At 45.0% G+C, this 27,729-nt stretch overlaps 1 protein-coding gene across 6 annotated transcripts; it reads left to right on the top strand.

Annotated features, from left to right (window-relative positions):
- The first annotated feature begins 291 nt into the window (after nucleotides 1–291).
- Nucleotides 292–27,523, top strand: ZNF667 (zinc finger protein 667). Of its 6 annotated transcripts, none has more exons than XM_087421043.1 (6): nucleotides 292–480; nucleotides 12,498–12,589; nucleotides 14,176–14,302; nucleotides 15,518–15,610; nucleotides 23,655–23,709; nucleotides 24,651–24,915. In XM_087421043.1, exons 3-6 carry the CDS (start codon nucleotides 14,229–14,231, stop codon nucleotides 24,783–24,785), a joined length of 357 nt encoding a protein of 118 aa, XP_087277169.1. In that variant the 5' UTR covers nucleotides 292–480; nucleotides 12,498–12,589; nucleotides 14,176–14,228; the 3' UTR covers nucleotides 24,786–24,915. The 6 variants fall into 6 exon arrangements, with proteins under 6 accessions (XP_087277169.1, XP_087277167.1, XP_087277166.1 ...); XM_087421040.1 differs by lacking the exons at nucleotides 292–480; nucleotides 23,655–23,709 and adding exons at nucleotides 4,543–4,842; nucleotides 6,437–6,613 and having other exon boundaries at nucleotides 14,218–14,302; nucleotides 24,651–27,523; XM_087421041.1 differs by lacking the exons at nucleotides 292–480; nucleotides 23,655–23,709 and adding an exon at nucleotides 861–1,130 and having other exon boundaries at nucleotides 24,651–27,523.
- Nucleotides 27,524–27,729: the final 206 nt, after the last annotated feature.

The raw sequence follows: 27,729 nt of genomic DNA, 5'->3' as shown, positions 1-27,729 counted from the left end.
ACGCATACACAACAACACAAACTGGGCCTCACATACACAAATCACACCCTGGGACTTGCACGCCCAGACGACAAAGGCGGGTCCCCACCTCAGACCTTCCCTCTGAGACTGGCGAAGACACTGCAGTTACCTCACGAACCAAGACAGCGCGCGCCCGCGCCACCTCCAACCCCCGCTCCCCCAAGCCCGCCTGAGGGACGCGCAGGGTCTCCTGGGAAATGTAGTCTGGGGGCCGGAAAGGCGCCGCGCAAAGGACTCTGGGGCTCGTCGTTCAATGAAAGAGTAAGTGAGATTCCGCTTCGGCCTGGACGACCATCCCTCTGCCCTCCTCGCGGGTCAGTTCGTCTCGGGCCGGACAGATCCGAGCCACCGCAGGCCAGGATCCCTCAACCTCACGTTCTGGGCCTGGCGGACCAGAGCGGCGCCGCGTCCGGGAGGCTTCTGGGAGTTGCAGCCTGAGCTCGAAGTGCGCAAGCGCGGGTGAGCCCATCTCTAAGTCCCGCTGAGCCCGGGGGACAAAGGAGAGGGTCCTGGGGCGAGAAGCCACCCGACAGGACGGCAACATGCAGGTGTGGGAGCCGAGGAGGGCGGCTAACTGCGGAGGTTGGGTTGGGTTGCACAGATCTAGGAACGGCCTCACCACCTGAGGACGCCTACGTGACTTCATGAGGGGAATGAGGAGTGGGGCCCCGGGGAGCGCAAAATAGGCCATGCGCGTGCGCGCGGCCGTGCGTGCTACGTGTTGGTGCAGGGGCGGGGCGTCGGGCTGGCGCGCGTGCGGCCACCTCCCCTCTCCTGGACGGCTGTGATTGCGTGAGCGTGCTTGCGTACGCTGTTGCGTGTGAGGGGGCGGGGCCTCCGGCTGTGCCCTGTGGCAGGGTCCCGGGTGAGGCGTCTGTTAGCGTGGGCGCCGCGTGGCTTTGTTTAGGGGCGGGCCCTTGCGCTCTCGGGGAAGCCCTGGGGGTGGTGCCACGGCCCGCAACGTGTTACGCGTGTGAGGGGGCGGGGCCGGCGGTGCTCTGGGGTCCCGGAGGGGAGTGCGCAGGCGCGGGTGGTAGACGCGGGGAGCGCAGGGTGCCTGCGAGGCGGTGAGGGTGGTCGACCCCGGGACGCGACCTGGGAGGACGGAGGTGAGCGTGGGGGTGTGTGTGTTGGGGGGGGAGATTGTGTACCTGTGCGTCCGCGGATGCGTGGGCTTGTGGCCTGTGACCTCCTGTGGGGCTGTGGGTCTGATACTGCGTAGGGTTGTGATACTGTGTGGGCCTGTGGGCCTGTGACCACCTGTGATGTTGTGGGCCCGAGACTGCGTAGAGTTGTGACACTGCGTGGGATTGTCGACCTGTGACCACCTGTGGGGTTGTGGGCCCCAGACCGTGTAGGGTTGTGACACTGCGTGGGGCCGTGGGCCTGTGACCACCTGTGGGGCTGTTTCCTGAGATTCCGAGGAGCTCTGCACCTGAGGCAGTGTGTGAGGTTGCTGTCTGGTTGTGTGGTGGACTGAGTGTGAGGTGGAGTGGGCCTGCGTATTTGAAACGTGTGATGGCGTCAGGTATACTGTGAGATGAGGGGATGTCGGTGGCTCTGTGTGTCTGTGTGACGGAGGCACCCCGTGTGGTGACGAGCGTGACTTAGGACTGTGTGTTTCCTGTGGGGTCTGTGGTGTGTTTGTGAGGAAGAAATGACTGCACCTGTAGGGGGCTGGAAGTGGGTGTGTGAGTGTGGCTCTGAGAATTTGTGTTGTTCGAATGGTTTTGTGTGTGTGACAGACTGATGTGGTCGTTTATCACAGTCTGGGATGACTATGTGACACACTGTCAGTGGTTTTGTGGTTGTGAGTGTGTGATTGTGCTGTCCTGGTGTGTATCTCCCCGTAACTGGGGGGTAGGTCCCTGTGGGGAGGAGTCTGAGCGGCTGCACAGGTGTGATGGGCTCTGGGAAAGGGAGCATGTGTGCTGTTGTGCTAGGCTTTCTCCTCATGAAATAGGATAACCGCACCTGCCTCAGTGTTGGGAAAATGAAATGGGGTAACGTAGGTGAAGCGGGTCGTTTGTCTTTGACCCTGTGCAGAGGTAGGGGTGTGGTGGTGAATGCTGGAGGAGTTTTCACCTCTGAACTTGAGACTGGGAGTTTGTCCTGGAAGCTGAGGGTCTGGCCTCTCCCACTTGAGCAGCGGTGCCCTTGGTAGCCGAGCCACACACCTCCCTGCATTGTCTATTTCTGTCTTAGTGTGCTTTTGAAGGGAGGGTGGAGCCCACCCTGGCCTCTGGGACCTGTGGCTGGGTATGGTTGTGTGTCTCCTTCCTAACCAGTATAGCTCGGGGGAGAAAGAGCATCAACTCTGGGACTCCTGGTCCCATCACTCACTAGTTTTGTGACTTTGGGAGAGGTTACTTAAGTTCGCTGCACCTCAGTTTCACCTGCAAAAAACAGGGATAATAATAGTACTAACCCTAGGCTTGTGGTGAGCATTAAGTAGAATAGTGCCTGACACAAGTAAGCAACATATAAATGTTAATTGTTTTATTAACATAATAACGGCAAGGATCCCATACCCAGAGAATAAAATTCACAGGAAGAAAAGCAAAGAGTTGAGCCCCAGAGTAAAGGTTTCAGGTTAACAGATAAAATAATCTTAAAGTCTAGGTCAGGGCTTAGATTCAGAATTTTCTAGTCAGGGTCCTGGGAGGGGAGACCAGGAACAGAGAATCTTCCTGGATGGAGATGTCCCTAGGGAACCCGTGGGGTGAAGACTTGACCTGGGAAATGGCAGGGCCCAAGGGGGAGTATTTTCTAATAACACAGGGGTCTGGAGATGTCTCTGTGTCTAGACCAGTGTTTCTCAGCCTCGGCGCTGTGGATACTTGGGGCCAGATAATTTTTTGTTTGAGAGAGGGGGTTGTCCTGTGTATTGTAGGGTATTTAACATTATCCCTGGCCTCTTCCCACTAGATGCTAGTAGCACACTCCCCTGCCCCAGTTGTGAAAGCAAAAATGTCTCCAGACACTGCCAGGTGTCTTCTGGAAGGCAAAATCTCCCCAGTTGAGAGCCGTTGGTGTTCAGGACCGTGGTGAGGGCACACTGTGGACATTCCCAAGGCATGAGGATAGGGAGGAGAGCGAGGGGGCTGGAGGAAGGAGGTGATAGAGGGGTGTTGACTGAAATAGAGTTTAGGTGATGGGAGAGAAGGAGTTTATTCAGTAATTGGCGTGAGGAGTTGGAACCCTGGGAAGACAGTTCCACAGAGTGCGCTGATGGAACTGTTCCAAGGTGTGTGAGTTTAAGTGCAGCGTATATCTCTTTCACAAAACAGTGTACGTGTAGGGAAGAGGAAAAAAGTTACAGGGCTGGATTGCATATATGTCAAAAAGGGGTAGGGTACATCTGGTTTTTCTCTAGGTTATATGTTAAAGTTAACGTATAAACAAGAATTCCTTGGTTATACATTAGACAAGTTCAGGGATGCTGGCGTTATCTATGTGTGGAGGGAGGCAAGGACCAGGGTCATTAATTATTCCCTTAATCTCTAAGAAATGCAGCTGGGAAATGTGAGAGCGAGGTACCCGTTATCTCTTCCTGTTGCTGATTCATCCAGCTGGCGTCTTCAGTCCTGAGACGAGGGGTTGCGAGGTCATTTGACACAGGCTGAAGATGGGCTGCACAGCTGCCTCACACGACAGCACGGATTATTGTACTGACTTAAAGCCTATGCAGTTTGCTTGCTGGAATTGCCTGTTAGACCAGGGAGAGGGGTCCCAATGATCTGTCCACAGGAATAATGTTCCTGAGATGAGAAGAAAGGGTGTCTGTGGCCTGCAGCCAGGTAGGCTCTAAGAGACATTCACTTATTCAGCGATCGAGTGCCTGCCGTGGGCCAGGCACTGTGCTAGTCAGCCGACAAGACAGACGAGGTTCGTACTAAGCGTTTAGTAGGGAGCTTGCATTTAGTAGGGAGACAACAATTAAATTTATAACAAGTGGCATAAGTATTTTGAAAAGTAAAGCATGGTGAAGGGATTATGGGTGACAGCAGGTGCTGTTTTCAAAATCAACACCCAGGCTTCACATGGGCATCTTGGTCAACTCCAAAGCCAGGAATGGCCACCATCAGTGACTCAGTGGAATCCCTCGATCAGGGAATCCAAGAGTTAGGCTTTGAGCTTATCAAAGACTTTTTCTCCTCCAATGCTGAGGTCCAGGTTTCAACAGGGAGGTCAGATCCCAGCCCTGCCCCTGAGGCTGAGACTGGGGCAGTGGTTCTAAAGCATGGCTTTGCATTAGCATCACCTTGGAAAGCTTTTAAAAAAAAAAAAAAAAAAGGCCCAGATTCAATCCCCAGAGATTCTGATTTAATTGGTCTGGCATGGGGATCAGCCATCAGTATTTATTAAAAAGCTCCAAAGAGATTCTAATGTACAAGCAGGGTTGAGAGCTATAGCTCAGAGCTTCTGGGCTCCACAGGGGCTTCTAGGAATAGAAGAAATTAATGTGGTGGCGGGAGGGGAGGGTACCACTGACCAGTACTTTCAATACCTTAACAAAAGGCAGTCCTGACAGTTGCACGTGCCTGCGAGGTGGACATTCCTTGCCCTGTGCTACAGGTGTGGAAATCTGTTCCATCGAAAAGCAGAGAAATGGCAGGGCCCACATTCACGTGCAAAGCCGGTGTTTTCTGTTACAACTGGACCTGTGTCTTTAGAGAACGTGTCTTTGTATGTCCCTGGGGCTGGTAGGTGCAGGGTAGGGGTGATCTTCAAATATTTGACAGGTGGTGCAGCAAAAACAGACTCTGGCTGAACGGAAGCAGTGAGACTGTGCCTGTGCACTAAATGGCTGGCTTGCAGGTATGTCTGCCAGGTATGCACCCCAGCTCAGCACAGCCCTCCAGGATCAGAGGGGTTCCCGGGGCTGAGAGGAAAGACCCTAGTTGTCTGCCACGAGGGGAGGCATGGCCGTTATCGAATAACTCTTTGAAGCTTGTTCCCATCCGGGTTCTAGCCATCCTCACCTTAGGACTGAGAATTTAGCTTTGTGCCTTTCAAAGCCCTTTTCCACCCTGTGGTGTGGGACTCGGAAGACTGGCCAGGTACAGCCCTGCCCTGAGATGGTGTGGGATCCAGCCTCTTTATCTTATTTGTGTTGTTGTTTTGAAGAGGTAATTATATATGCATGATACAGAATGCCAGAGTGTAGACAGGGAAACTGAGTTCTGAGTTTCCTTTCCCATGCTGGGTGACCCAGTTCCCTTCTTCAGGGACAGTCACTACTACCAACTTCTTGATTATCCTTCCAGAACTTGTGTATGCCTTTTCAAACTCATGGTCTCTATCCTGTTTTGTTTTCTCTAACCAGTTTTTCTGTACCTTTTCCCTCATCATTATCCCATGTCCTGGAGATCATGTCACATAGTACACGAGGACTCGGTACAGTTGACATTTGGCCAGATCATTCTTTACTCTGGGGGCCGTCCCGTGCATTGTAGGATGCTTAGCAGCATCCATGGTCTTCACCTACTAAATGCCAGGAGCACTCCCCCCACCCCTGGTTGTGACAACCAGAAATGTCCCCAGACCTCGAAAGTGTCCCCTGGGAGCAAAATCCCCCCATGTGAAGAACCACTGATGTAGTGCTACCTCGGTCCTTGTGAGGTCTCCGTGGTGTCCCATTATGTGCACATAACATTCACTTAGCCATTTTCCTATTGATGGCAGTTGGGTTGTTTTCAGTCGCTTGATAACTAACGTTTGTTTAGCACTGGCACTGCTCTGAGTCTGTTACATGTTTTCACTCATTTAGTCTTCACAACAGCCCTGTGGAGCCATTGTTATTTGCCCCATTTTACAGTTGAGGAAACTGAGGCCCAGAAAGGACACGGAGAGCATCTGAGGTGACACACAGAGGGTGGCAGAGGTAGGAGCTGACCCCAGTCAGCCTGGCTCCAGGCACACTCCCTTCACCACTAGACCTTCCTGCCTCTTCTACAGGCCCTGCCATGATGAATACCCTTGTGTGTCTGTCGTTTTACACACGTGCAAGGAGTTCTGAAGGCAAATACCAGAAGTGAGGTTACTGGGTATGTGCACCTTCAGTCTTAAAGGCGTTGCCAAATTGCCCTTCCATTGAGGTTGTGCCAGTTTCTCTCCAGCCAGCACCATATGAGAATTGTAACCATAGTCCTTTTAGTGGGTCTCAGTCTTTGGCCTTCTGGATGCTTGGGGTATACTGACTTAAGGAAAAGAAAGGTGAGAAATTACCATGTGCCAGTTGCTGAAGATAGCTAGCATAAACAGCCAAGAGTGAGGTAGGTTTTCTTTACCCCGTTGTACAGATGAGCAAACTGAGGCTGTGTGTAGCTCTCCCACAGCCAATAATTGGCAGAGGCAACCTTTGAATCCAGAATTACCTAATATCAAGCTGCTGTTCTTTCCTCCCTGGCAGTGCTCAGTTCCTCGGAGAAAATTATTTGTGGACAAGAATCGTGCTTCTCCAGTTTGGGGCGCGTGGCTGAGCGCAGACAGCTGTGAGAAACCACAGGATGGACATGATGCCACTTCCTGGTGAAATCCATCTTACTTGAGGAATCAGAAGGGAAAAACCAAGTGATGTACTTACCTGGTAAACAATTTAAAACATGATTTTTATATTAACACAAACTCAGATTTATTATGACGTAGGATGCAAAAGTCAGATGTTTCAAAACAAAACAGAACCAGCCAGCAAAAGAGTTTTCTACTATGAGGTAGCTGCTTTGGGGTGTGTCCCAGACCGCAGAGCTAGGCGTTAACCTTCCTCTGATGTTCGGGGATATTAGTCAAAAGTGTGACAACTGCCAGACAAAGAATAGAGGGCTTCCTTCTCCGAGGCCCCGGGCAATCGAGTCCTGGGGCTGGCTCGCACTGGCTCATTTGAACCTGCTGTGTACACCTCTCCCCAGCTCCTTGCTCGATGACATCAGCAAGCTTACGATAGCTTACGGTAGCTTACGATGGGCCCTGGTGGGAGTATTTACACCATGGAAATGGCAGATGCTACAGATCACCCAGCACACCCCTGCCATAGGCTCTAACGGAGAGAATTCAGGCATCCAGGATTCTGGGGCCGGCCCCTTTGTCTTCACTTTTTGCATGAAGGAAGCCTTGCTCAGTGCAGTCAGAGACTTGAAGGCCAGGCCACTTGGTTTGTCACTGAGCCACAGCTCCTCACCCTTAACGTGGTGTTCTGCCAGTCTCCCCAAGTCCTGTGGCTGCTCTGATATAACAAAGGTAAACGTCTTGTAACTATGGTGCCACATGGACACCTCCTGAACCCTGCCGGAGATGACAGCAGGGACGTTTCCTGTGTAGACACCTGTCCCACACTAAGAGGGTAGATTGTGCTGCTGCCTGTGGACAGGCCAGGCTCTGTCACTAAAGCTCTGTGACAGTGGGCAGCTCGTCTTCCCTCTCTTGTCCTCAGAATGGAAAATGTGGACTCCGTGTGGTCTGTTTGCTCTAAAGATGAGAGGAGAGCACATTATGTATATAAAGGATCCAGCACAGCTCTCATTCTCCTACTTATTGTTAACTGAGGAGGTGATGTTGTCCCTGGGGGTAGAGCATATTCAACACGCACACCTGAGTGCTTCCACAGAGCACGTGGACAGGACGGTCACTCAGCTTCTCTCCCAGACTCACAGCCCACAGCACCGGCCCCACCTGTGCTAGTACCAACAACCGCGATGATGAATATGGCTACCCTTCACTGAGCACTGGGCCTGGTATTATCTACTCACAACAGCAGCCCTTTGCTGGCGTAAAGGGTCAAGGTAAAGGCCTAGTAAGGTTCAGTAACAGGTCACACAGGTACACAGGAATGTTGGTCAACTCAGAGTGTCTAGTGGAGGACAGGAGGTGAAGGCAAAAGCAAATGTAGTAACAGCAGAATTCATTTCCCACATAATGAAGTGGCACCCAGTGGAGGTCCAGGGGGTCCCTACCCTAGCCAAGGGGGCCGGGGAAGGCTCCTTGAAGGAGCGATGGTCAAGAAAGTTAGTATTTATTAGGGGGCCATTTGATGGTTCAGGTAGCAGTCATTAGCAAGCCCCTTCCATGTGCCCTCCACTGGTCCACGGCACTTGGGGCTTGCACTTGAAGGGGTGGAGACACACTGTAAGCACATAGTGAGTAGGCAAGTTATGTAGTATTTTGGGAAAAACTCAGTCTTTCCCTGTGTTTCTCTCCTTCACCTATCCTCTGTCACACTCACAACACTTATGACACGAGATATGTGGGCGTTTTCCCCACGCCAGGCAATTCTGTGACACCAGCTGGGTGTCCTACAATTTAGCTCAATTCTGACACTGTCTACCTGGAGATAGCACCAGATCCCAGAGATTGAGAGCTCAGTCCGACTAAACTGCCCCCTACTTCAGACACCAGTCACAAGTAGTAGGTCCCAAGGTCACCCACAATTTCTGTCCGACTTGGCTACCAATCAGAGGTTCCCATAACCCTCCTCGGATTTGATTAATTTGCTAGACCAGCTCACAGAACTCAGGGAAACACGTACTTAATGATTACCAGTTGATTATATAATAAATGATACAGGTGAAGTGAACTGCCCGATGAACAGATACACAGAGGAGGTCTGGGAGGGTCCCGAGCACAGGAGCTTCTGTCCCTGTGGAGTTGGGGTGTGTCACCCTCCCATTACATGGATGTGTCCACCAACCTGGAAGCTTTCCAAGCCCTGTACTCTTGGGATTTTTAGAGAGGCTTCATTACATCGGAATGATCAATTATTAATTCTGTTTCCAGCCCCTCTCCCCTCTTTGGAGAAGTTGGGGACAGGCTGAAAATTCCAAGCTTCTGATCATGGCTTGGTCTTTCTGGTGACCAGCCCCCATCCAAGAGCCCACCCAGAGTGACCTCATTAGAACAAGAGATGCTCCTAGTGCTCTTATCACTTAGGAATTTTACAAGGGTTTTAGATCTGTGCCAGGAACTGGGAGCAGAGACCAATATATATATTTTCTAGTATCTCACACGTAGCATGTTAGCAGTGAGAGCTACGGAGAAAAGAGAAGTCAGAGCTGGGTGAGGGAGTCAGGAGTGAGGGTGGGTGGGGTTGGAAGCAGGTTGCAGTTTTAAAGAGAATGGTTAGGGTGAGCCTCACGGAGAAGGTGAGATTGGGGCGAAGATTGAAGGAAGTGAGGAACTGAGGCAGGGAAGAGCATTGCAGGCGGGGTCCTGAGGCTGGGCTGTGGCAGCAAGTTCAGGGACTGGCAGGGAGGCCAGCGTGAGGGAGGGGAGGCTTGTAGGACCTGAACTTGATTCTTCTTAATCCTCACAACTCCAGACATAGTTCTGTATTGTCCCCTTGTAATAGGGGAGGAAACTGTGGCGCGGAGAGGTTAAATAACTTGCCCAAGGTGACACAGCTGATGAAAACAGTCCTCACACCCAGGTGGTCTGACTCCAGAGCGACGTGTTTCACACACACCAGACTGCCCAGCCCTTCCCTCTAACCCAGAGGGTAGCCAGCTGTCTGGGGGGAGATAACCCAGTTAGATTCCTGGCCCCGCAGCTTCCTTGCCCTATGACCTTGGGCAAATGATTCCTGCCTCTCTCTGCTTCACTTTCCTCCTCTGGAAATGGCATGAATAAAAGTACTTGCCCCTAGGGTAGGAGTGAGAATTAAATGGTAGTCTTTATGGAATGATGCCTAGCACATGTAAAGCACTTGTATTTATTAATATTATTAATAATTAATCTTAGTATTAGTAGTTACTTACTACTGCTTTTCTCTTTGTAAAGAGAAGAGCATAATAAACCAAACGTTCTTCTGGCTCGGTTCCCTTAAACAGTACAAGGCCATCTTATAATTCACATTTTGAATCAAAACATACCCATTGTCTAACTCTGCACTTAATTATGACTTTGGTTTCATTTATCTTCCGTACCACCACCCTCAAGGGAGAAAACACAACAAACATCTATAGAGAGAAATCTATATTTCCATTTTCCAGACTGCATCCTGCTGTACCTTTTTCATAGAAAAATCACCAAGTTTTTTATGATGTAGCCACTGTTGTTGGCACTGGGTGTGATGATGGCGTTTTTCAGAGGTGCGTGCTATAGCATTTAGGGAACCGTCATCATGCATGTCTACAACTTACTTTGAAATGATTCAATTTTTTAAAAAGTAAGGAAAATGTTAACATTCTGTAAAGAGTAATCAGGTGTTCATTGTACTATTCTCTAGGTTTCAAGTTTTTTGAAATGGGGGAAATAAAAAGTATACCCCCATTTCTGCCTTTTCTAGACCTTGCTTCCCTCCAAAAGACAGGTTCAGAGGGCTTGGAATGACTGCTAGCAAAACTGTTTGTCTATGACGGGGTGTCGGCATAGAATGCTTGCACCCCACACTGATTTCAGCATGCCAGGAAGCACTTGGGACTGGCTGTTCAGTCAGTCAGCAATTATCTCTTGAGCATCGCTCTGTGCTGGGTACACTCAGCTCCTGGAGGGGAGCAATGGACAAAGCAGTCATGGTGCCTGCTCTCACGGAGCCCAAGTTGTGGTGGGGAGTAGTGCCCGTGTAAACACACGCTTACACAAGCCGTTTTCAGGAAGCAGTGAGTGCCGTGAAGAAAATGGAGTGGTAGAAGGGTATAGACTCCGTAGTATGGAGCAGCACTGGCCTGTGGAAACAGAACGCAAGATGTAGAATTTTAAATTTTCTGGCAGCCACATTGGAAAAAGTAAGAAGACACAGAAATTCATCATTACAGTTAATTTTAATAATACATTTTATTTAACTCAGTATATCCAAAATATTACAATAAATCCAAAAATTACCAATGAGATGTTTCACCTTCTCTTTTTTCATACTAAGTCTTTGAAATCTGGTGTGTGTCTTACATGTGAGGGTAACTCAATCCAGACACTGAATTTTCATTGGAGATATTTGATGTTTATTTAAATTTCATAAAATTTACCTTTGGAAAAGTAGATTCACACACCCAAGTTGTTCCAAACATATGTAGAAGTTTTATAGTAACTGAATTGAGGATCAGTCTTTAATTTTAGATTAATAGTAAATTTTAATTCAGTAATTTTTTTTTTTTTTGGCGGGGAAAGATTTGCCCTGAGCTAATATTTATTGCCAATCTTCCTCTTTTATTTTTTCCTCCCCAAAGCCCCAGTACGTGGTTGTATATTCTAGTTGTAAGTCCTTCTAGTTCTTCTGTGGGAGCTGCTGCCACAGCATGGCAACTGACAGACAGGTGGTGTGGTTCTGCGACCAGGAAGTGAACCCGGGCCTCCCAAGTGGTGAGCGCCAAACTTGAACCACTAGGCCATTGGGGCTGGCTCTAATTCAGTAATTTTAATACTCAATTTATTATTTCATTATGGTTTTAATAAGTTAATTGAAATGAAATAAAATTAAATGCTCATTTCCTGAGTTGCACTAGCCTTGTTTCCAGAACTCAGCACATGTGGCTAGTGGCATGCACATTGGACAGCACGGGTGGAGAGTGGCTGGGCGATACTACAGCCTCCTTAGGAATGATGTTTGACATCTCTTCCTCCCTTCCGCCCACCCTAATCCACTCCTCTGATTTCCACATACCTATCTAATGAGTCCCCTCTTCAGCTCTTGCTTCCCCCCAACCAACACACACGGTTTATTCACCACAGAGCTGCCCAAAACAATTTTGTTAAACATTGTCAGATATGTCACTCCACCCAGCCCCCTGCTCCCTCAGTGATGTCTTGTCACACTTAGGGTCTATTCCAGACTGCTCACCCCCGCTTCATGGTCTGGCCCATCCTGACTCAGCCTCCTTGTAGTCCCCTGCTCCCCACCTGACTGTCTCTGCTTCAGCACACCGACCTGCTTGCTCCTCTCCAGCACCTGCCGCGGGCCTGTGCATCTGTTGTACTTGTCCCCAGAATGCTCTTCTCCCAGTGCCCAGGTAGCTCACACTCACACTACATGCAGACTCAGCTCAGTGTTGCCTCTAAGAGGCCTTCCCCTACGACCCCGTCACTCTACCCCCTGCCCTGGTCCTTGTTTTCTTCATAGCAGTGATCTCAGCTAACGCTATGTTCCACGTGGACCTGTCTTCCCTGCTGGAATGTAGTGTGCGTGGGAGCTGGTACTTCACTCTAACTCACTGCTCTCCCCCAGCACCTGGGACAGTGCCTGGCACCTGGTCGGCACTCAACACATACTTGTCAAATGGGTGAACGGGTGTCTGCGGGTCTCATTTGCCTCCTGCTTGGGAGCCTTCTGTGATCTTTGGAGTGGATAGCGTTGGCCCTGGCCCCTCCCTGACCTTGAGAAGGGGCAGGAGTGCTGCAGAAGGGGTTCTGGCCTCCCTCCATGTGCATGTCTGTGCATGTGTGTGCATATGCGTCTGTGACCAGGGTGAGGGGCCAGGGGATACTTATCTTAGAGACTCTGGGACCACCCAGAAGGCCCAGTCGGCCTCATGACTTCTCTTCTCCTGCAGCCCCACGTTCTCAGCACACGGCCCCTCTCCAAACGCAGACCCTCAAGGGGCAGGAAAGGATGCCTGCTGCACGAGGAAAATCCAAGTCCAAGGTAAGTAGCGATTCCTCTTCTTTCGGGAAAGTTCCATCTTTTAAGACACAGACCATTTGCTTTCCTTCCACGAAAACTTTCTGCCCAACGGAGACCCAACCAAGACCTGGTTTCTTCCCATCACCACAGAGACTGGGGCGTGAGAAGGGCCCCAGGAAACCGCTGAGCGGCCCCTTCTCCTTTTTCTCAGGTGCACGTGACCGTTCACGATTTGTTCAGCATCTCCAGGGTCTCTGCCAGTGCTGGGAGAAATGCACTCCCCAGAGGGAAAACAAGAGCCACCGTGATTTCTTGAGGTGGACATGAGTGCCCGGTGGGACCTGCTGAGGCAGAGAGGGATTGGATGTTTCACTTCCGAGTTAATCTCTTAATGTCACTTTGTTTTTCCTTGTAGAACCCATATTCTCTTTAAGAGGAGGAACTGTCTTTAAGGGACTCCACGTAGCCGTGTGCTCAGGTTGAGTTCGTTGGAGCCAGGCCAGTGAGGTGCCCTCAGCCTCCTGTGATAAGCAAGCTTCACTGCTTTAGATGATCAAGTGATTTCTTGCAATAAGCATCTTGAATTCGCTTTCTCATAACAAACACTTTTGCGATCTAAGTTATGTGTATTGCTGCCGTAACAAATTACCACAAACTAGGCAGGTCAAAGCAGCATATGTTTCTCATTGCACCGTTCATGGGTCGAAGTTGAGGTACAGCATGGCTTAGCTCGGTCCTCCGCTTTGGGTCTCATAAGGCTGAATTCAAGGTGTCGGCTGGCTGTGGTCTCGTCTGAGGCTCAGGGTCCTCTTCTAAACTCACTGGTTATTGGCAGAATTCAGTTCCTTCTCACTCTTTCCAGGTGGCCCCCTTCTTCCACCTTCGAGCCAGTAGCAGCAGGTGAAATCCCACTCGTGCTTCAAATCCCCCCCCAACTGACTTCCCTTTCTACTCTCCTCGTCTGTCACTAGCTGGAGAAAATTTTCTGCTTTTATGGGCCCCTGTGATTAATTAGCTTGGGCCCACCTGGATAATCCAGGATACTCTCCCTATTTTAAGGTCAATTGATTAGTAACCTTGATTACATCTGCAAAGAACCTTTTGCTGTGTGTAACATAGTCAGTCATGTGCTCTTTAGAGAGCAAGTGGTGAGGAGCATGAATCAAAAGCCAGACTGCCCAGGTTGAACCCAGCTCCTCAATTTACCGGCTCTGAGAACTTCAGTAAGTCACCTTATCTCTCTGGGCCTCAGTATTCTCATCTGTGACATTGCTGTGATTTTCTCCGCAATACCCCACTGGGGCTAACATGAGCACTAAATGAGCCACTACATGCAGGGTGCTCAGAAAAATGTCTTGACTTTGTCGGTGCCCAGTAAATCCAAGTTGCCGTGTTTTTTGTGCAACACAATCTTTAATAACAGCTATATCATATAGCTGTGTTTTATTTTATTTAGTACACCTGCCCCTTATGGCCTCAGAACCCCAAATGTTTCCTGAATAGATTCCTGGCACCACGTGTCTCCCATGTTTGGGGCGAGTCCATCATCTCCTCCAGCTGTGTGGAAGCACGAGCTCACGGTGAAAGGGCGTGATTTTCCATTTCAGGCGCCAGTGACGTTTGGGGATTTGGCCATTTACTTCTCGCAGGAGGAGTGGGCATGGCTGAGCCCCATTCAGAAGGAATTGTACGAAGATGTAATGTTGGAGAACTACCAGAACCTGGTCTCTCTCGGTAAGGCTCTCCTCCCCCCATAATCCACAACTGGCCCAGTGAGGGACATGAATCAGTCAGTCTCAGGAAGACAGAAACCACTCCAGTTTTGTTTTGTTTTTTTTAAAAGCTTTATTGAGATGTAATTTACACATTATACAATTCACCCATATAAAGTATACGATTCAGTGGTTTTTAGTGTGTTCACAGAGTTTTGCATCCTTCACCACAGTCAATTTTAGAACATTTTCATTACCCGCAAAAGAAACCCCATGAAACCCCATATCCATTAGCACTCACTCTTCTTTTTTTTTTTTTTTTGGTGAGGAAGATTGTCCCTGAGCTAACATCTGTTGCCCATCTTCCTCTTTTTGCTTGAGGAAGATTGTCCCTGAGCTAACATCTGTTGCCCATCCTCCTCTTTTTGCTTGAGGAAGATTGTCCCTGAGCTAACATCTGTGCCAATCTGATGAAAATTTCATTTCTGTGCCGGAAATGAAAATAAGTATTTTCGTTTCTCTTGGGTAGATACCTAGGAGTGGAACTGATAGTCACACAGTAACTGTATATGTAACCTCTTGAGGACACTCCAGTTGTTTTAAGAGAAAATTTGATATAAGGAATTGACTTAATAGGTACTGTTAAAAGGTGAACAGAGGACACTGAGTTAACACAGAGAAGGTAACTGCAGAATGCAGTCACCATCCTAGGGCTGGGGGAACTAAGGGAAGAGTTTGGGGTTTTAGGACTTAGAGGAAAGGACTCACTGCTGAAGGAGGAGAAGGGTGTGCTGCCTGGTTGGTTTATACTCCTGAGGGGGCAAGATGAGGCTAGTTCTGGGAGTGCAGAGGAAAAGAGAAAAGCGGAAATGGAAACCACCAGAGTCCCTATTAGGGGGACACTGACAGGGAGCAGCTGGTGAAAAAGAAGTGTGGATTGCAGAGCCCCTGCACCACAAAACAGATCGGAGAACACTGGGGTTGAAAGCTGCAAGACAGTAGCTTAATAACCAGCCTCAGGAGTTTCTGGTCCAACTTTTCAGGAAAATAGTTGGCTCTGTAGAGATGGAAATGAACAACTCTGCTGACTGTAACCGAACTTTCATCCTCCTCATTCTCTGCCTGCCCTTCACATCCTCCATGCTCCCTTGTGCTTTTCTTTTCTTGACACAAGTCTGGGCTCTGATGTCTGTGGCTCCCCCATCAGGCTCAATTCTGATGTTTTTCTTGTGTGCAGGACTTTCCTTTCGGAGGCCAAATGTGATCACCTTGTTGGAGAAAGGGAAGGCGCCCTGGGTGGTGGAGCCAGTGAGAAGACGCCGGGATTTGGGTGAGTGACAGAGAATCAAGGCTTAGAAGTCGGCATTCCTTGTAAGAGTGCGCTCCATCTGAGAGGGCAGCCTCTTTAAGATGATAGTTGAGAGCGAGTTTCCTCACCTCTGGGGCCTCAAGTCTGTGCAGAAAATTCAAGTCTCTTCCATATGAGTCCCCAGTGGGAGAAGAACCAACATTAAATAAGCTGTTACTAGATATCAGACACTCTTCTAAGTATAGGTTTCTCCCAGCAACCCTATAAGGTAGGTACTGTTATTATTCCTGTTTTATAGATGAGGAAACTGAGGACCAGAGAGGGTCAATGACTTGCCCAAGGTCACTCAGCTAGGAAGTGGCAGCAGAGCTGGGTTTGAACCCCAGCTTCCGGTCTCAGCAGCTCAGCTCTTTTTTTGTGTGTGTGTGTGTGTGAGGAAGACCAGCCCTGAGCTAACATCCATGCCAATCCCCCTCTTTTTGCTGAGGAAGACTGGCCCTGAGCTAACATCCGTGCTCGTCTTCCTCCACTTTATGTGGGACGCCACCACAGCATGGCCTGACAAGCAGTGTGTTGGTGCGTGCCTGGGATCCGAACCCAGGCCACCAGCAGCTGAGCGCGCGCATCTAACCACTATGCCACCGGGCGGCCCCAGAAGCTCAGCTCTTAACACCGTCATCCCCACCTATCACTTTCGTTGCCTCAGCTTTCATATTTCCCTTCAGAGAAAGTGTGTCCCAACTTCTCTAATGATAGCACTTTTAGTGATAATGTTCAAACTTGCATCATTTTCTTCATTCCTTAAAAAAAATTAAAATCTTCTCCATAACTGTTCCTTTTGACTACTTTTCAAGAATTCATTCCCTTTTCTAATAGATTCCTCTTTGGTTGGTCAAGTTACATGGGTTTTTATTTTTTTAGTTGTGGTAAAGAACACCTAACATTAACTTTACCATCTTAACCATTTGTAAATGTAGAATTAAGTATATTCACATTATTGAGCAACATATCTCTAGAAGTTTTTCATCTTTCAGTGCTGAAACTCTATACTCACTAAATACTAATTCTTCCCCACCTCTCTCCCCAGCCCTTGGTAACCACCTTTCTACTTTCTGTTTCTATGATTTTGACTACTATGGATACTTCATTTGAGTGGAATCATACAGTATTTGACCTGTTGTGACTGACTTTTTCACTTAGCATAATGTCCTCAAGGTTCATCCATGTTGTAGCATGTGACAGGATTTCTTTCTTTTTTTGTGTGTGTGAAGAGATCAGCCCTGTGCTAACATCTGCCAATCCTCCTCTTTTTTTGCTGAGGAAGACTGGCCCTGGGCTAACATGTGTGCCCATCTTCCTCCACTTTATATGGGACGCCGCCACAGCATGGCTTGCCACTCAGTGCGTCGGTGCCCTCCCGGGATCTGAACCGGCAGACCCCGGGCCGCTGCAGCAGAGCACGCGCACTTAACCACTTGTGCCACCAGGCCGGCCCTGGGATTTCCTTCTTTTTTAACGCTAAATGATATTCCATTGTATGTAGCTACTACATTTTCTTTTTCTGTTCATCTGTCAATGGACATTTGGGTTGCTTCCACCTCTTGGCTACTGTGAAGAATACTGCAATGACCATGGGCGTGCAGATGTCTCTTTGAGATCTTGATTTCAGTTCCTTTGGATGTGTACAGAACTGGGATTGCTGGATCATATGGTATTTCTATTTTTAATTTTCTGAGGAACTTGCATACTGTTTTCTGCAGTGGCTGCACCATTTTTTATTTGCACCAACAGTGCACAAGGGTTCCAACTTCTGCCCATCCTTGCCAACACTGTTATTTTCTGTTCTTTTGATAGTGGCCATCCTTATGGGTGTGAGGTGATATTGTGGGTTTGATTTGCATTTCCCTAATGATTAGCGATGTTAAGCATCTTTCCAGTTGTTTATTGGCCATTTGTCTATCTTCTCTGGAGAAATGTCTGTTCAAGTCCTTTGTCCATTTTTAATAGAGTTATTTGTGTTTTGTTGTTGAGTTGTAGAAGTTCCTTGTATGTTCTGCATATTAACTCCTTATCAGTTATGTGATTTGCAGTTATTTTCTCCCATTTTGTAAGTTACCTTTTCACTCTGTTAATTGTTTCCTTTGACATGCAGAAGTTAGGTTTGATGTAGTCCCATTTGTCTATTTTTTATTTTGTTGCCTGTGCTTTTGGTGTTATATCTAAGAAATCAATGCCAGATCCAATGTCTTGAAGCTTTCCCCCTGTGTTTTCTTCTAGAAGTTTAATAGTTTTAGGTCTGGCATTTAGGTCTTTAATCCATTTTGAGTTAATTTTTGTTTATGGTGTAAGGTAAGGGTCCAAGTTCATTCTTTTGTATGTAGATACCCAGTTTTCCCAACACCATTTATGGAAGAGACTGTTCTTTCCCCATTGTGTAGTCTTGGCGCCCTTGTTGAAAATCATTTGACCAGATGTGCAAGGGTTTATTTCTGGGCTTTCTATTCCATTCCATTGGTGTATATATCTATCTTTATACTACTACCACACCATCTTAATTACTGTTGCTTTGTAGTATGTTTTGAAATTAGGAAGTGTGAGGCCTCCAAGTTTGTCCTTCTTTTTCAAGATTGTTTTGGCTATTTGGAGTCCCTTCAGAGTCCATGTGAATTTTAGGACTTTTTTTCTATTTCTGCAAAGAATGTCATTGGGATTTTGAGAGGGATTGCATTGAATCTGTAGATCGCTTTGAGTGTTATGGACATTTTTACAATATTAAGTCTTCCAATCCACAAGCACAGAATGTCTTTCCATTTACATCTTCTTTGATTTCTTTTAGCAGTGTTTTTTAGTTTTCAGTGTACAAGTCTTTCACCTCTTTGGTTAAATTTATTCCTAAATATTTTGTCTTTTTTGATGCTATAGTAAATGGGATTGTTTTCTCAATTTCCTTTTTGAAGTGGTCATTGTTAGTATATAGAAACAAAACTGATTTTTGAGTGTTGATTTTGTATCCTGCCACTTTGCTGAACTCGTTTATTGGTTCTAACAATTTTTTTTTTTAATTTTTTATTTATTTATTTTTTCCCCCAAAGCCCCAGTAGATAGTTGTATGTCATAGCTGCACATCCTTCTAGTTGCTGTATGTGGGACGCCGCCTCAGCATGGCCGGAGAAGCAGTACGTCGGTGCGCGCCTGGGATCCGAACCCGGGCTGCCAGCAGCGGAGCGCACGCACTTAACCGCTAAGCCATGGCGCCGGCCTGGTTCTAACAATTTTTTTGTGTGGAATCTTGAGGGTTTTCTACATATAAACTCGTGTCATCTGTGAACAGAGAGAATTTTACTTCTAGTCCCGTTTTTATGGCTTTTATTTTTCTTGTCTAATTGCTCTGACGAGAACTTGCAGTACTACATCAAATAGTAGTGGTGGAGTAGGCATTCCTTGCCTTGTTCCTTATGTTAAAGGAAAAAGTTTCAGTCTTTCCCCATTTATTGTGATATTTGCTATCGGGTTTTCAATTATGGCCTTTATTATATTGAGTTAGTTTCCTTCTAATCCTAGTTTGTTGATTGTTTTTATCATGTTGAATTTTGTCAGAAGCTTTTTCTGTATCAATTGAGATGATCATGTAGTTTTTGTCCTTCATTTTGTTAATATGATGTCTTACATTGATTGATTTTCCCATATTGAACTATCTTTGCATTCTAGGTGTAAATCCCACTTGCTCATGTGTATGTTCCTTTTAATTGCTGTTAAATTTGATTTGCTAGTATTTTTAGGATTTTTGCATCGATAGTCATCAGGGATATTGGTCTGTAGTTTTCATTTCTTGTGGTGTCTTTTCTGATTTTGGTATTATTAAGGTAATGATGGCCTCGTACAATGAGTTAGCAAGTATTCTATCCTCTGAAAGAAATTATGGAGAATTGGTATGATTTTTTCCTTTGGTAGAATTCACTGGTGAACCTATCTGGGCCTGGTGCTTTCTGTTTTGGAAGGTTATTAATTATGGATTCAATTTCTTTAATAGGTATAGGTCCATTCAGATTGTCTATTCTTATGTGAATTTTGGCAGATTGTGTCTTAAGGAATTGGTCAGTTTCACCTAGGTTATCAAATTTATGGACATAGAGTTGTTCATAGTTCTGTCTTTTATCCTTTTAATTTCTATACGTTCTGTAGTGATGTCCCCTCTTGCATTTCTGATATTAGTAATTTATATCTTCTCTCTTCCTCTTTGTTAGCCTAGCTAGAGGCTTATCAGTTTTATTGATTTTCAAAGAACCAGCTTTTGGTTTCCTTGTGTTTCTCTGTTGATTTCCTGTTTGCAATTTCTGTGATTTCTGCTCTAATTCTTATTATTTCTTTTGTTCTGCTTACTTTGGATTTAATTTGCTCTTCTTTTTCTAGTTTCCTTACGGGGAAATTTAGATTATTGATTTTAGATCTTTGTTCGTTTCTAATATATGCATTCAGTGCCATGAATTTCCCTCTAAGCACTGCTTTCACTGCATCCCACAAATTTTTGATAAGTGGTTTTCGTTTTCATTTAGTTCAAAATATTTTTTAATTTCTCTAGAGATTTCTTTTTTGACTCATGTGTTATTTAAAAGTGTGTTGTTTAGGGGCCGGCCCGGTAGCGTAGTGGTGAAGTGCACGTGCTCCACTGTGGTGGCCTGGGGTTCGGATCCTGGGTGCACAGTAATGCACTGCTTGTCAAGCCATGCTGTGGTGGCATCCCATATAAACAATGGAGGAAGATGGGCACAGATGTTATCCCAGGGCCAGTCTTCCTCAGCAAAAAGACGAGGATTGGCAACAGATGTTAGCTCAGGGCTAATCTTCCTCACAAAAAAATAAAATAAATTAAAAAAATAAAAATGTGTGTTTAATCTCCAAGTATTTGGGGATATTCCAATGACCTTTCTGTTACAGACTTCTAGTTTAATTCCATTGTGGTCTGAGAGCAAACATTTTATGATTTCTGTTCTTTTTCCATTTAATTTGTGTTTTATGGTACAGAATATAGTTTATCTTGATGAATGTGCCATGTGAGCTTGAGAATAATGTGAATTCTGCTGTTGTTTGATGAAGTAGTCTGTAGATGTTAATTATATCCAGTTGAATGATGATGTGGTTGAGTTATCCAGTTGAATGATGATGTGGTTGAGTTCACTATGTTCTTGCTGATTTTCCGCTTGCTGGATCTGTCTGTTTCAGAGAGAAGGGTGTTGAAGTCTTCAACTATGATAGTGGATTTATCTATTTCTCCTCGTGGTTCCTTCAGTTTTTGTCTCATGTAGTTTGATGCTCCGTTGTTAGGCGTGTACACGTTAAGAATTATGTCTTGCTGAGGAATTGACCCCTTTATCATTATGTAATGCCCTTCTTTATCCCTGATAACTTTCCTTGCTTTGAAGTCTGCTCTGTATGAAATTAATAAAGCTACTCCTGCTTTCGATTATTGTTTGCGTGGTATATTTTTCTCCATCCATTTACTTTTTTGTGTGTGTATGTGAGGAGTTCAGCCCTGTGCTAACATATGCCAATCCTCCTCTTTTTTTTGCTGAGGAAGACTGGCCCTGGGCTAACATCCGTGCCCATCTTCCTCCACTTCATATGGGACGCCGCTACAGCATGGCCCGCAAAGCAGTGCGTCGGTGTGCGCCTGGGATCCAAACCGGCGAACCCCGGGCCGCTGCAGGGCAGTGTGCGCACTTAACCACTTGCGCCACTGGGCCGGCCCCTCCATCCATTTACTTTTAATCTATGTATGCCTTTTTATCTAAAGTGGGTTTCTTGTAGACAGCATACAGTTGGGTCATGTTTTTTGATCCATCCTGACAGTCTCTTTTAGTTGATGCATTGTAGACCATTGACATTCAAAGTGATTATTGATGACATCTACCATATTCGTTGCTGTTTTTTATTTGTTGCCTTTATTCTTTGTTCCTATTTTTGTCTTCCACTCTTTTTCTGTCTTTTATGGTTTCAAATGAGCATTTTAAATGATTATATTTTCTGTCCTTTCTTCTCATATCAGTTATACTTTTTGTTTTTTTACACTTCTTTTACTGGTTGCCCTAGAGTTTACAATATACGTTTACAACTTTCAAGTAACACTACACCACTTCATGGGTAGTGTGAGTACCTTATAATAAAATTATACTATTTCCTCCCTCCCATCCCCTGTATTATTGCTTTCATTCACTTCACTTATATATAAGCATATATATATACACACACACAAGATAAATACATAAGCATATGTGATCGAATACATTGGTGCTATTATTATTTTGAACAGACTGTTATCTGTTAGATCAATTAAGAATAAGAAAAATAAAAGGCTTATTTTGCTTTCATTTATTCCTTCTCTGATGCTTCTCCTCTCTATGTAGATCTAAATTTCTGACCTATATTATTTTCTTTTTTTTTTTTTTTTGTGAGGAGGCTCAGCCCTGAGCTGACATCCATGCTAATCCTCCTCTTTTTGCTGAGGAAGACCGGCCCTGAGCTAACATCTATTGCCAATCTTCCTCCTTTTTTTCCCTTTTTGTCCCCAAATCCCCAGTAGATAGTTGTATGTCATAGTTGCACATCCTCCTAGTTGCTCTATGTGGGACGCAGCCTCAGCGTGACTGACAAGCGGTGCGTCGGTGCACGCCCGGGATCCGAACCCAGGCCGCCAGTAGCGGAGCACGAGCACTTAACCACTAAGCCACAGGGCCGGCCCCTGACCTATATTATTTTCTGTCTCTCTAAAGGACTTCTTTTAACATTTCTTGCAAGGCAGATTTACTGGCATTAAAGTCCCTCAATATTTGTCTGAGAAAGTCTATTTTGCTTTTACTTTTGAAGGATATTTTCACAGGGCACAGAAAGTTCTAGGATGGTGGTTTTTTTCTCTTAACACTTTAAATATTTCACTCTACTCTCTTCTTGCTCACGTGGTTTCTGAGAAGAAGTTGGATGTAATGCTTATCTTTGTTTCTCTATTGGTAAGGTCTTCTTTTCCTCTGATTTCTTCAGGATTTTTTCTTGATCTTTAATTTTCTTCAATTTGAAAATGACATGCCTAGGTCTAGTTTTCTTAGCATTTATCCTGCTTGATGTTCTCTGAGTGTCTTGGATCTCTGATTTGGTGTCTGACATTAATTTGGGGAAATTCTCAGTCAGTATTTTTCCAAACATTTCTTCTCTTCTCTCTTTCTTCTTCTTCTGGTATTGCCATTACGCATATGTTACTTCCTCTGTAGTTGTCCCACAGTCTTTGGATATTCTGTTGTCTTTTCAGTCTTCGTTCTCTTTGCTTTCCAGTTTTTGAGAACTCTATTAATAAATCCTTTGGCTCACAGAATTTTTCCTTAGCTGTGTCACATCTAATAAGCCCATTAAAGGCATTGTTCATTTCTGTTATAGCATTTTTGATCTCCTAACATTTCATTTTGGTTCTTCCTTAGGATTTCCATCTCTGTGCTTTATATCGCCATTCTGTGTCCATTAGAGCCCTTAGCATATTAATCATAGTTGTTTCAATTTCCTCGTCTGATAATTCCAACGTCCCTGCCATCTCTGAGTCTGGTTCTTAGCTTGCTTTGTCTCTTCAAATTGTGTTTTTTGCCTTTGGTATGCCTTCTAATTTTTTCTTGATAGTTGAACGTTGATGTATGAGTTAGAAAGAATTGCTGTAAATAGGCCTTTAGTAATGTGGTGAGGGGTAGCAGGAGGGGAAGCATTCTGTAGTCCTATGATCAGGTCTCAGTCTTTTAGTGAGCATGTGCGTCTGGAATGTGAACATCACAAGTGTGTGTTTTTTCTCCCCCCTTAGGTGGGACAGGATGGGTAGAGTGGGCTGTAGTTTGTATTTCCCTTCTCCCACATGGAAGGCTAAAGTCAGCTGGAGTTGGGTATTTCCATTTCTCCAGGTCAGTTAGGCTCTGATAATACCTCAGCAGAGTAGGCTCTGGTTAACTAGTTTCCCCTGAGGGCAGACCTTGTTAAGAGGAACAGAGTGCTCTGGCATATTTCAAAGTGATTTCTTTTCCCCTTTCCCTGCTGGCAGCCCAAGAGGATTTTTCTCTGCTATTTACAGTGAGAATCTGATCACGCTCCTAAAGGTAAATCTCACAATATTTTAGGGGTCCCCCTATGATTAGGTGCCTCTGGAGTTTTTAAGTGTCAGACTTGTCAGCACTGAGCCTCCAGCAGTTCATCAATTACAGTTCAGGTTTTCTTACCCCAGCACAAGTTCCTGTGGTAGTTTTGCTTGTGAGTCTCTGCTCTGCTAAGCCGTGACTCCCTGTATTCTTCTGTCTGTCTCTGCAGTCTTGGAGGCAGCAGTTTGCTCTGTGTCTTTCTCTCTCTTATGAATTCAAGAGGAGTTGTTGGTTTTACAGTCTGTTTAGCTTTTTATTTGTTGTTAGGACGAAGTGGCAACTTCCAAGCTTCTTACATGAGAAACCACAAACCAGAAGTCTGGTTTGTTTTTTTTTTTATTTTAAGAATACATTTTTTAAATAGAAGCTTTATTGAGGCATAATTTACCTGTTGTAAAATTCACCTATTTTAGGTGTATAATTCCGTGGTTTTTGATAAATTTACCAAGTTGTGCAACCATCACCACAATCCAGTTTTAGAACATTTTTTTCACCCCAGTAGGAACCTTCATGCCCATTTACAGTTAATCCCTGTTCCCACTTCCAGCCCCAGGCAACCACTAATCCACCTTCTGTCTGTATTCTACCTTCTGCCTTTTCTAGACATTTCATATAATAAAACTACATTCATCTAATGAACAACCTATGGAGTTTAATGTGGTATATGGCATAAATTTATCCTACAAATAAGACTTTCCTATTTATTCCAAATTGCAAACTTTCCTGAATTCTATTTATTATCTATTTCTGTAAAGTCCTTACTATGTTAAAACCATAATAAGACACTAAAAAGTAATTGTTTTGGTTAACATCATTGTTATTTTGATAATGATAATGACTGCATAGACGCTTCATTTCTCCAGCACAGGAAAACAAACATTTAATTTCTTGATGTCTTTCAGACTCAGGGTCTAAATGTGAGACCAAGAAGTTACCTCCAAATCAGTGCAACAAATCTGGGCAAAGCATCTATCAGAAACCAGTTTCTGCACCACAAAAAGTTCCCACAGGAAAGAGGGGCTGCAAGAAAAATATAGTGCTGGTAAAAACCAAGAAAGTACATTCAGGGAAGAAGTCTTTAAAATGTAACGACTGTGGGAAAATCTTTTGTCAAAGCTTCTCTCTTAAACTTCATCAAAACTCTCATATTGGAGGGAAGCCTTATGAATGCAGTAATTGTAGAAAAACTTTCAGACAGATCTCATCCCTCATTCTTCATCAGAGAATTCACAATGGAAGGAAAAGCCATAAATGTGATAAATGTGGGGAAAGCTTCATTCAAAGAACAACCCTCATTCTACATGGGAAAGTTCATGATGGAAAGGAAACCTTTGACTGTGGGAAGGCCTTGAGTCAATGCCCATCTCTCAGTATACATCAGAAAATGCACTTTGTTGAGAATGTCCACTGGTGCATAAAATGTGGGAAAGCCTTCAGTCGAATGTCATCGCTTTTACTTCATAAGAAAATTCACAGTGGAAAGAAAATACATAAATGCAGTGTATGTCGGAGAGGCTTCAATAAGAAATCAGTCCTTGTTAAACATAAAAGAATTCATACTGGAGAGAAAACCCATGAAAGTGGGAAGACCTTAAGTCAGAGTCTACAGCAGAGAAGTCACCATTTAGAGAATCCTTATAAATGCAGAAAATGTGGAAAATCCTTTAATAGGATTTCATCCATTATGCTTCATCAGAGAATTCACACTTCAGAGAAACCCTACAGATGTGATAAATGTGAGAAGGTCTTCAGGCGGCCTTCAACCCTTATTCTACATCTAAGACTTCATGTTGGGAAGAAACTCTACAGATGCAATAAATGTGAGAAGGTCTGTAACCGGCATTCATCCCTTATTCAACATCAGAAAGTTCATAAAAGGAAGAAGAAACTATTTGAATGTAAGGAATGTGGGAAGATGTTTTCTGGAACTGCTAACCTTAAAATACATCAAAACATTCATTCTGAAGAGAAGCCTTTCAAATGTAATAAATGTAGTAAAGTTTTCGGTCGCCAGTCATTTCTTATCGAACATCAGAGAATTCATACTGGAGAAAAACCCTATCAATGTGAGGAATGTGGGAAAGCCTTCAGTCATCGCATATCTCTTACTCGACATAAGAGAATCCATACTGAAGACAGACCCTATGAATGTGATGAGTGTGGGAAAGCCTTCAGTCAGAGTGCACACCTTGCCCAACATGAAAGAATTCACACTGGAGAGAAACCATATACATGCAAAACGTGCGGGAAGTCCTTTAGTCAACGCACATCCCTTATTCTACATGAAAGAAGTCATACTGGAGAGAAACCCTATGAATGTAATGAGTGTGGGAAGGCCTTTAGCAGTGGCTCAGATCTTATTCGACATCAGAGAAGTCATTCTTCAGAGAAACCGTATGAATGTAGTAAATGTGGGAAGGCATATAGTCGGAGCTCATCCCTGATTCGACATCAGAATTCACATTCTGAGGGAAAAGCCTAAGGAGGTTTTAAATATATGAAAGCAAAGATTGAGGCAGAGGCATGGAAAAAATGCATTTGTATATAACAGAAGTTTTGGACCATTTGTTGATGTGTCCCACTTTGAATGCCAAAGAGCAAAAGTCATGGGTGACTTTTGACCTGAGCATTTGAAATCAGCTAAGGCAATGACCTATCATAGGTCTTAATTTCAAAGTAGCAAGCTCATATGATTGGATCAGTCATTTTTAATGAATACCATTCTTCATTTGGTAAGAATCACTGATATTTTGTTTCCAGTGCAAGTTTTAAAGCTATTTCATTGGACGTATACAGCAAAGTAGAATTGTAAAGTCCATTTCTGTGGATGGGGCTTTGAGCCTGATTTAAGGTCACATGAAGAAAGAGTTTGAGTTTGTCCCTTAGAACTAGAACTATCACATATAAGGGACTTTCTGGCAAACCAGGGTGTCCTTTTCAGCTGACAGAAACTTGTGCTTGAGTATAAAGAAGAGTGAGTCTTTACATGGATAAAGATAGCACTCATAATTGCGTGGAGCAATAGAGTCATTATCAGCTGTCTCCATGGATGTGAAGATATATGTTCTTCCTGGTGTGAAAAATCTAATAAGCCTGCGATGGGCTAATAGGGGAGAAAAAGGATCTACTGAAGAACAAGACACTTCAGAGCAGGGAGAAATTGTTATTGTTTTATTTGAAAATAAATTTGTCTATATTTATATGAATAAACATTGCTATTTTTGTGTAAGAACACTAGTGTGCAATAGGTGATTGGTGGAGAATGGAGTGTCATGGACTGAATGTGTCTCCCCAGAATTCATGTTGAAGTCCTAACCCCAATGTGATGGTATTTGGAAATGGGGCCTTTGGGAGATAATTAGGTTAGATGAGGTCATGAGGGTGGGGCCTTCATGATAGGATTAGTGTCTTTAAAAAAAGGGACAGCAGAGAGCTGGCTTGCTCTCTCTGCCATGTGAGGACATGGCAAGAAGGCAGCTGTCTGCAAGCCAAGAAGGTAGCTCTCACCAGTCTCCATCCATGCTGGCATCCTGATCTCAGACTTTCAGCCTCCAGAACTGTGAGAAATACATTTCTTTTGTTTAAGTCACCCAGTCTATGGTATTTTGTTACGGCAGCCCAAGCTGACCAAAACATCGGGGAAACCCTGGATTTGTGTATCAGGCTCTTTTCATGTCAGCTGTTCATCATATATCATAGCTTTCAGTCCCTCTTTCCAGCTTGTGCAAAATATATAAGAAATAAAATCAGAGTTCTTTTTTGTAATTGGGTTCTATACACTTCGATTCTTCTGTGTGTTTATCTGCTGCAGAAGCTATTTTTGAGAACACCCATATCTTGTTAAGACCACTTTGTAGAACTTGTGACCACATGGATTAGGTCACTCTAACTTTGACCACAACTGAGAAAACAACCACCAGATTTGTGAAGGGTGAGCATGCATGTGGATAACAGAACAATGAATGTTCCATTTAAACTTAT

Source organism: Ceratotherium simum, chromosome 33 (assembly GCF_057802395.1).
Source record: "Ceratotherium simum simum isolate JZ-2026a chromosome 33, ASM5780239v1, whole genome shotgun sequence".
Classification (NCBI taxonomy): domain Eukaryota; kingdom Metazoa; phylum Chordata; class Mammalia; order Perissodactyla; family Rhinocerotidae; genus Ceratotherium; species Ceratotherium simum.
This window is presented reverse-complemented; position numbering and strand designations above follow the sequence as displayed.